Source organism: Orycteropus afer, unplaced genomic scaffold (assembly GCF_000298275.1).
Source record: "Orycteropus afer afer isolate SDZICR_OR568_19922 unplaced genomic scaffold, OryAfe1.0 scaffold00051, whole genome shotgun sequence".
NCBI lineage: Eukaryota > Metazoa > Chordata > Mammalia > Tubulidentata > Orycteropodidae > Orycteropus > Orycteropus afer.
Window position 1 is genome coordinate 6,689,850 of NW_006921638.1, and position 9,926 is coordinate 6,699,775.

Consider the following 9,926-nt stretch of genomic DNA (forward strand, 5'->3'; position numbering starts at 1 on the left):
AACACATACCTGTGGCTTCCAGCCAAATAAAAGACAGGCAAATGCATTGAACATTTACCTGAGGTAGATACACTCCTTGGAGAAAACAATCATGGAAGAAAGAAGGGCTATTTATGCACACAGAGACAGCTCAGGGGGCAGGAGTGCATGGAGGGATGGACACAGGGAAGTGGGTAATTATCGGAAAGAAATGGGAGGGGAGATGTTGCATCGGGGTAATCTATAGTCAATGTTATGAAACAAAGTGTATGTGAACTGCTTTATGGAAAGTGAATTTGCTCTGTAAATTCTCACCCAAATCACAATTAAAAAAAAAAAGAAAATGTTTAAAAGAAAGAGGACAAAATGCTATAACATGGTAACTCTAATCAAAAGAAAGTTGAAGTGACTATCAATACGAGACAAAATAGATTTTGGAGTAAAGTATATCACTTTTTGCTGTCAAATAAATTCCAAAGTCATGTACCCTATAAAATTAAAAAAAAAAAAAAAAAGTGAAGAGACAAGCTATAGAACAGGGAAAATGTTGAGGAACCATATATCTTATAACCATATTCAGAATGTATTTTAAAAACTCCTACAGCATAACAACAAAAAGACAAACAACTCAATCAAAAAATTAACAAAGGATCTGAATGGACATTTCACAAAAAAATACAAACGGACAACATGCATATGAAATGTTACTCAATGTCCTTAGTCATTACAAAAATGCAACTCAAAACCACAATGTGATACCACATTATAGTCACTAATACCTATGATTAAAAAAGAGAGAGAGAAAAAACAATAGGTGTTTGTGAGGATATAGATACTGGAACACTCATTCATTGCTGGTGGGACTGTAAAATGGTTGTTGTTGCTGTTGGTGTTAGGTGCTGTCAAGTTGTCTCCGACTCATAGCGACCCTGTGCACAACAGAATGAAACACTGCCTGGTCCTGTGCCACCCTCATGATCCTTGCTATTCCTGAGCCCAACATTGCAGCCCGTTGAGGCCCTTCCCCTTCTTCATTGACTCTCCACTTTATCAAGCATGATATCCTTCTCCAGGGAATGGTTCCTTCTGACAACATAAGCAAAGTAGGTGAGATGAAGTCTGGCTGTTCTCACTTCCAAGGAGTATTTCAGCTGCACTTCTTCCAGGACATATTTGTTAGTCCTTTTAGCAGTCCATGATACTCTTAGCATTCTTCTCCAACACAACTCAAAATCATCAACTCTTCTTCAGTCTTTCTTATTCATTGTCCAGCTCTCATATGCATACGAAGTGACTGAAAATACCATGGCTTGGGTTAGGCGCACCTTAGTCTTCAAGGAGAGATCTTTGTTCTTCAGCACTTGAAAGAGGTCTTTCACAGCAGATTTGCCCAATGCAATACGTCATCTGATGTCTTGACTGCTGCTTCCGTTGCTGCTGATCGTAGAATCAAGTAGTATGAAGTCCTTGACAACTTCAATCTTTTCCTCGTCCATCATGAAGCTGTTTACTGGCCCAGTTTTGAGGATTTGTGTTTTCTTTATATTGAGGTGTAATCCATACTGCAGACTGTAGTCTTCAATCTTCATCAGTAAGTGCTCCAAGTCATCCTCACTTTAAGCAAGCAATGTTGTGTAATCTGCATATCTCAGGTGTTAATGAGTCTTCTTCCAATCCTGATGCCACATTCTTCATCATATAGTCCAGCTCCTCAGATTTGCTCAGCGTACAAGTTGAGTAAGTATGGTGAAAGGATACAACCTTGACACACTCCCGTCTTGATTTTGAACCATGCAGTATCCCCTTGTTCTGTTCGAACAGCAGCCTCTTGATATATGTACATGTTCCTCATGAGTACAATCAAGTGTTCTGGAATTCCTATTCTTCTCAATGTTATCCATATTTTGTTATGATCCACAGAATCAAATGCTTTTGCATAGTCAATAAAACACAAGTAAATATCTTTCTGGTATTCTTTGCATTCATCTAAGATCCATTTGACATCAGCAATGATATCCCTCATTCCACATCCTTTTCTGAATCCAGCATGGATTTCTGCAAGCTCTCTGCCAATATACCACTGCAACCGTTTTTGAATGATCTTCAGTAAGATTTTACTTGCATGTGATATTAATGATACTGTTTGATAATTTCCACATTCTGTGGGAACACCTTTCTTTGGAATGGGTACAAATATGGATCTTTTCCAATCAGCTGTCCAGGTAGCTCTCTTCCAAAGCTCTTGGCATAACTGAGGGAGTGCCTCCAGCGGGGCATCCATTTGTTGAAACATCTCAATGGGTATTCCGTCAATTCCTCGAGCTTTGTTCTTTGCCAACTCCTTCAGCGCAGCTTCAACTTCTTCCTTCAATACCATTGGCTTTTTGATCATATGCCACTTCCTGAAATAGATGAACATCAACCAATTGTTTTTGGTACAGTGGCTCTGTGTATTCTTTCCATCTTCTTTGGATGCTTTCTGCATCATTCAATATTTTGCCCACAGAATCTTTTAATACTGCAACTCAAGTCTTAAATTTTTTCCTCAGTTTTTTCAACTTGAGAAATGCTGAACATGTTCTTCCCTTTTGGTTTTCTAACTCCAGGTCTTTGCACATTTCATTATAGTAATTGGCTTTGTCTGCTTGAGTTGCTCTTTGAAATTTTCAGTTCAGCTCTTTTATCTTGTCATTTCTTCCATTTACTTTAGCTTCTCTCCATTCAACGGCAAGTTTGAGAGTCTCTTCTGACATCTACTTTGGTCTTTTCTTCCTTTCTTGTCTTTTTAATGACTTTTTGCATTCTTCATGGATGCTGTTCTTAATGTTATCCCACAATTCCTCTGATTTTCGGTCACTGGCGTTCAGTGATCAAATCAATTCTTTAAGTGGTCTCTAAATTCAGAACAGATGTTATCAAGGTCATATTTTGGCTCTCGTGGACTTCTTTTAATTGTCTTTAGCTTCAACTTGAACTTGCATATGAGCAGTTGATGGTCTGTTCCACAATGAGGTTTTGGCTGATTTGAGCTTCTCCATCTCCTCTTGCCACAGATGTAGTCAATCTGATTCCTGCACATTCCATCTGGCGAAGTCCACATGTATAGCTGCCATTTGTGCTGTTGAAAAAAGGTATTTGCAATGAATAAGCCATTGGTCTTACAAAATTCTATCACGTGATCTCCAGCATTATTTCTATCACCAAGGCCATATTTTCCAACTACCAGTAATTCTTCGTTTCCAACTTTTGCATTCCAATCACCAGTGATAATTACACATCTTAACAGCATGTCTGGTCAATTTCAGATTGCAGAAGTTGGAAAAATCTTCAATTTTCTCATCTTTGGCTTTGGTGGTTGGTGTGCAAATTTGAATAATAGTAGTATTAACTGGTCATACTTATAGGCATATGGATATTATCCTATCACTGACAACACTGTACTTCAGGACTGGTCTTGATACATTCTTTGTGATGGTAAATATCATTCCACTCCTCTTCAATTTGTCACTCCTGGCATAGTAGATCATATGGTTGTCTGATTCAAAATGGCCCAAGCCAGTCCATTTCAACTCATGAATGCCTAGGGTATTGATCTTTATGAATTCTACTTCATTTCTGACAACTTCCAATTTTCCTAGATTCACACTGTGTACATTCCATGACCTGATTATTAATGCATGTTTGCAGCTGTTTCTTCTCATCTTAAGAGATGCCACATCAGCAAACGGAGGTTCCAAAAGCTTCACTCTATCCACATCATTAAGGTCAGCTCTACTCTGAGGAGGCAGCTCTTCTCCCTATTGTATTTTTGAGTGCCTTCCAACCTGAGGCGCTCATCTTCCAGCATTATATCAGACAATGTTACAGGACAATTCATAAAGTTTTCCAGGAGCATATCAGAAATCGTTTCACTTCTATTCCTAAAGTTTTACTGGCCAGTTCTTTGAGAAGTGGATGGCCTCTTCCTTCTTCCGAGTATGTCTTAGTCTGGAATCTTGGCTGAAACCTATCTACCATGGGTAACCCTGCTGGCATACAAAACACCACTGGCATAGTCTCCAGACTCACGGAAACACGCAAGCCACCAGAGTATGGCAAGCTGACAGACAAGTTTGTCTCTCTTAGCTGTTCTAAACCACTCTGCTCATTTTCTGGTCTCCCCCAGCTGCTCCAACACCTGCCTGCTACATCCAGCTCGCTTACCTGGCCTGCCCCCAAGCACTCCAAAACACCTGCCTTCTGCAGTGCCCAGCTTGCTTACATGGCCTTCCCCCAGATAAAAACAATAGCAAACATTATACGCCGCAATACAACTAGAAAAGTACTGCCAAAAACTCAAGAAAATAGTGTTCATTATCACCTCATTTTCCTACGTATCATTAAAAAAAGGCTAGATCCATATGAATTAGCAATTCACAGATAAGAAAAAATGTTCAGATTTAGAAGTGATAAGAAAAATGCAAATTAAAATGGGAAACAGATTTTTAAAACCCAGATACCATTTCAATATATATATATAGGAATAGCAAAATATTAAAATCTGACAATAATAGAATACAAGGGAATGAGAACTGACAAACACTGCTGGAGGGAATATAAATTATTATAATAATGTTCGAGAACTACTTGACAATAGCAGTAAAGATGAGAACATACAAACCCTACAAACCAGCAACTCTACTTCTAGATATATTCAGAAATCAGTTGCCATCAAGTCAATTCCAACTCATGGTGGCCCCTTGCGTGTCAGTGTACAATTGTGCTCCTCAGATTTTTTAATGGCTGATATTTTTTAAAAAACAGAGCACCATGCCATTCTTATAAAGCATCTCTGGGTGGACTCAAACCTTCATCCTTTCAGTTAGTTGCCAAGTGTGTTAACCATTTTTATGACTTACAAACTCCAGACACATTCTCTAGGGAAATTCTCCCACATATACACAAAAAAATAAATGTATAAGAATGCTCACTATAGCAGTGCCTGAAGACAAAAATGAAAAAAACTTTTTAAGAAAGAATCAACAGAAAAATGAATATGAAATGAACATAAAATACAATAGCACACAGTAGTTAAAATGAGTGAATTATGACTATGTATCAATACAAAAAAATCCACTGCCACTAAATCATTTATGACTCCTAATTACTCTATAGAACTGTCCCACAGGGTTTCAAAGGCTGTAAATCGTTATGGAAGCAGGCTCCCCACAGAATAGCTGGTAGGATCAAACTGTTCACCTTCTAGTTAAACGTTCAGTTCTCTAACCACTGTCCCACCAGAGCAATTGTGTACCAATAATAAATATCAGAAACATAATGATTAATGCAAAAGCAACAATAACAGTATGTTGTTGTTGCTGTTATGTGCTGTTGAGGTGGACTCAACTCATAGCAACCCCTCCTTGGGTTTCCGAGGAAGTATCACTACAGAAGTAAATTGCCTCATCTTCCTTCTGAGGAGTGGCTTGTGGGTTTGAACCGCCAGCCTTCTAGTTAGTAGTCAAGTGCCTTAGGCACTGCGCCACCAGAGCTCCCATGGAATAACAGTATACCATGATACAATTTACATAAATTCTTGAACTGTCTAGAATTGTAATATATACCTTTTCAACAATAATACAGTTTTTCAATAAATACATTATGAAGTGAAAATTAAGGGGAAAAAATTAATATAGGATAATAAATGTGGATGGTGAATTTACATGTTTTAAAATATCACACTCTATTTTAAAATACTGAACCAAATATTTGAAATATTTAATGATTTTTTTTTTTTTTTTAATAGCCACAAAGTGATCCACCTGCAAAACTGCTTGGGTACCAGCTCGTATGTTTTGTTCTGTGGCTTCTTCAGAAGCATTATGGAGAGCATCTTGATAGGAGCCATTTGTTGCCCAGCTGGAATTTCGAGCATGATCAGCAGTAGCCGTTCCATTTTCCTGAGGTAAAATATCAAGTTTTTAGTATTTTACTAACTAAGAAGGCAGCAACAAAACAGTAGACTAAATATGTAAACTGGAAATGATTGAGCCTGACCAACTAGTTTCTTTCTCTCTAAATAGTAAATCTTTTATCTTCACCTCTTAGCCAATTATGTTGCTGTTATGTGCCGTCCAGTCAGCCCAGACTCATAGCGACCCCTCCTTGGGTTTCCAAGGCGGTATCACTACGGGAGTAGATTGCCCAACCTTCCTTCCGAGGAGTGGCTGGTGGGTTTGAACTGCCAGCCTTCTGGTTAGCAGTCAAGTGCCTTAGGCACTACGCTACCTGAGCTCCTTAGCCAATTATAGGCATATTGATTTTACCCACCTATTGGATTAAACTGTGATCCCCTAAAATATGTACTAGAATTCTAATTCCCAAAATCCTGCTTGGAAATAGGATTTTCTATGTTATGTTAATTAAATTAGGCCCAAGTAGGTTGCATCATAAGGCTGGTTTTATATAAAGAGCAGATGAGATACACAGGGGGAAACCAATGCCATATGAGGATCATCTACAAGCCAAGGAACCAAAGAATGCCCAAGACTTCCTACAAGGAAGGAAATGACAAGGGTGAAATATGGGCTTTCAGCCTCCAAAAGTGTGAGAAAATAATTTTCTGTTCTCTAAAGCCACCTACTTGTGGTACTACTGTTATAGCAGCACTTGGAAACTAAGATACCACTTAAGGAACTCATATACCTATCCTCTTCTTCAAATTCCCATTGTAAATACCATGGTTCTATATCAAGTACATATTATCTCCCTTCAATACTTTGCTAATACATCCTAACTGGTCTTCTTGCTTCCAGACTGGTCTCCAATCTATCTTCCACTCTGGGCCTGGTATGATCCTTCTGGCCACTTTCCTATTCATTGTCCTTCAAAGGTTTCCCAATATCTAAAATGTAATCAAAGTCTATTAATATATGGCATACAAGACTGACCCATCTATCCTTGCCTAGCTCATATTTCTTATTACTGTTTCCCATCTGCTCTTAGCCACAACCAAATGAAAGTATTTTCAAGGTCTCTAATACCTTTGCAGATGCTATTTTCATTATATAGTTCTTTCCCCATTTGTCTATCTACTTTCTTATTACCCCTTCCGTGAAGCCTTCCCTGATTATCCCAAGAAGTTAGGTAATCTCTTTTTCAAGCTCTAGGATCAAAGTAATAATATTCTCTCCTAATACACACTTTGCATGTCTGCCTTATTGCTAAACTGCAAATTGTGAAGGTAGCAATGATGTCTTCTTATGATTATAACTCCAACACTGGTCTTCATTATGAGCATTAGCACATCTTAGATGGCATTTGAAATTTGTAAGGGTGTCCTGTTGTCATAATTATTGAAAAATATCACGTTGATTGAATGGGAAGAGCCAGGAAATGCTAAATGTCCTACAATGCATGTAATAGTCCTGCAGCCTGCATGGTCTCCAAATGTCCCACAGATACCATGTGTCATTAAAAAACCCATTTAAATATTTGAATCTATAATCTAATTCCTTTTTATATGTTATGTTGTTGTTATGTGCCATCGAGTCGGACCCGACTCATAGTGACCCCTCCTTGGGTTTCCGAGGCAGTATCACTACGGAAGTAGATTGCCCCATCTTCCTTCCGAGGAGTGGCTGGTGGGTTTGAACCGCCAGCCTGCTGGTTAGCAGTCTTAGCCTTAGCCACTATGCTACCAGAGCTCCCCTTTTTATATATGAACACCAATTTTTTTTATGATTTTAATATATACTTACCAAAAACATAAGTCAATGAAAGCTTGTACTTTTGTTTTTGGTTCAAGATATTAACAAGAGTTGGGGCGTTTGAGAAAACACATTTCTAATGGTAATACTAGTTGTAGTATTTGCATAATCAATACAACACCCTTGTATTACCCAGAATTTATAGCTGATATATTCACAGTGACTCCTCCCTCGCTTCTTTCCTTCTTTCCTCCCTCCCTTTTTCCCTTTTTTCCTCCCCTCCTTTCTTCTTTTTTTGGGGGCAGTTGAGGAGGGGGGAGCATAGAGGTTTCTGAGGGCTATTATGCCTACATATTTACTTAGCAAAATACAAAAAGTTTTATTCTCTTTTAGATTATAGTTAAGGGCATATTATGTACACAAACAGATTACATTATATATTAATTTTATTTAAGGATAGTAAATAACGCAGGATAGGTTCAATACATATGGAGCAAGACTAAAATATTTGAAAAAATTATTTTTATTGATAAGCTTTTATTTTCTACCATAATGTAATCTTTTTCATTGGTGAGAATAAATATGTGTAAATATTATTTCATAATTTTAGGGGTTAATTTTACTAATCTCAATTACAGTTCATAGTTATGTTTTTTTCCTTCTTAGAAGGACAGGATACTCTACATATGTATCTGTAGAGTATACATACACACACACACACACACACACACAAGTATGTAAGTAAATCTATAAAGCAAACCAAACTTACTGCCGTCGAGTCGGATCTGCATCACAACGACCCCTTCTTGGGTTTCCGAGGCAGTATCGCTATGGAAATGGACTGCCCCATCTTCATTCCAAGGAGTGACTCGTGGGTTTGAACTGCCAGCCTTCTGGTTAGCAGTCAAGTGCCTTAGGCACTAAGCTAGCAGAGTTCCGACATGTCTATATATACACCAAAAACACCAAATCCACTGCTATCAAACTGATTCTGACTCACAAAGATTCCATCTGTTGAACAGTAGAACTGCTCCATAGGGTTTCTTGATGGCAATCTTCACAGAAGCAGATCACCAGGCTTTTCTTCTATGACACCACTAGGTGACTTCGTACCTCTAACCTTTATGTTAGTAGTAGATCATTAACCATTTTTGCCACCCAGGATCTTATGAAGACTTACGAATCCATGAAGAATGTGACTTATCTACTCATATATTAAAATCAGGATTAAATTCCATCCATGAGGTTAAATTAGCCACCAAGGTGTGTCAACATTACCAAATCACTCCTATCTAGATTTATAATTCTTATGTCAATATCAGACTCTAACTTTTTTATGACAACACGTATCAGTCAAAACAGATAAATCACTTTGCATAATTTTTTTAATTTTTTTACTCCTAACTCTATCTCAGCATCTGCTCTTTGGAGCATCTGAAACATAACAAAGAAAGCAGGAACTCTATTCTCTCATATTTTCCCCTCTATGAGTAAACTCCATTCTTTATTGAAGATCAGCTTATTTCACCAGATCAGGAATCTTCTGTTCCAACAACCAGCTCTAGTAGAAAAACTCTCAAAGAAGAATTCAGAATATACTGGTGTGTGGTGGGTACCCACTCGGAATAAGATAGGCAGTACTTCAAGGGAAGGGTGAACTATATACTTTGTATAGTACAAGAAGTGTCTACTACAACATTCATTTTGTTTTAGTATCACATTGCTTTAACTGTTGTTGTTGTTGTTGTTGTTAGGTGCTGTCAAGTCATTTCCAACTCATAGCGACCCCATGCACAGCAGAACGAAACACTGCCTGATCCCACGCCAGCTCCATGATTCCTGCTATACCTGAGCGCATCATCACAGCCACTGTGTCAATCCATCTCATTGAAGGCCTTCCCTTCTTTCGTCAACCCTCCACCCTACCAAGCATAACATCTTTTTCCAGGGAATGATCCCCTCTGACAACATGACCAAAGTAGATGAGACGAAGTCTGGCCATTCTCACATCCAAGGAGCATTTCAGGTGCACTTCCTCCAAGACAGATCTGTTAGTTCTTTTAGCAGTCCATGGTACTTTGAGCACTCCTCACCAGCACCACAACTCAAAAGCATCAACTCTTCTTCGGTCTTCCTTATTCATTGTCCAGCTCTCACGTGCATACGAGGCGACTGGAAATATCATGGCTTGTGTCAGGTGCACCTTACTCCTCAAGGAGACATCCTTGCTCCTCAGTACTTGAAAGAGTTCCTTCGCGG

The 9,926-nt window shown here is 38.5% G+C and overlaps 1 protein-coding gene across 1 annotated transcript in view; it reads right to left on the minus strand.

Moving 5' to 3' along the window:
• RALGAPA1 (Ral GTPase activating protein catalytic subunit alpha 1) overlaps positions 1-9,926 on the minus strand; it is a 343,304-nt gene that overhangs the window by 200,135 nt on the left and 133,243 nt on the right. Inside the window, exon 12 of the mRNA XM_007938553.1 lies at positions 5,781-5,918. Coding sequence (XP_007936744.1) covers positions 5,781-5,918 — 138 coding nt within the window. The remainder of the gene's footprint in view (positions 1-5,780; positions 5,919-9,926) is intronic.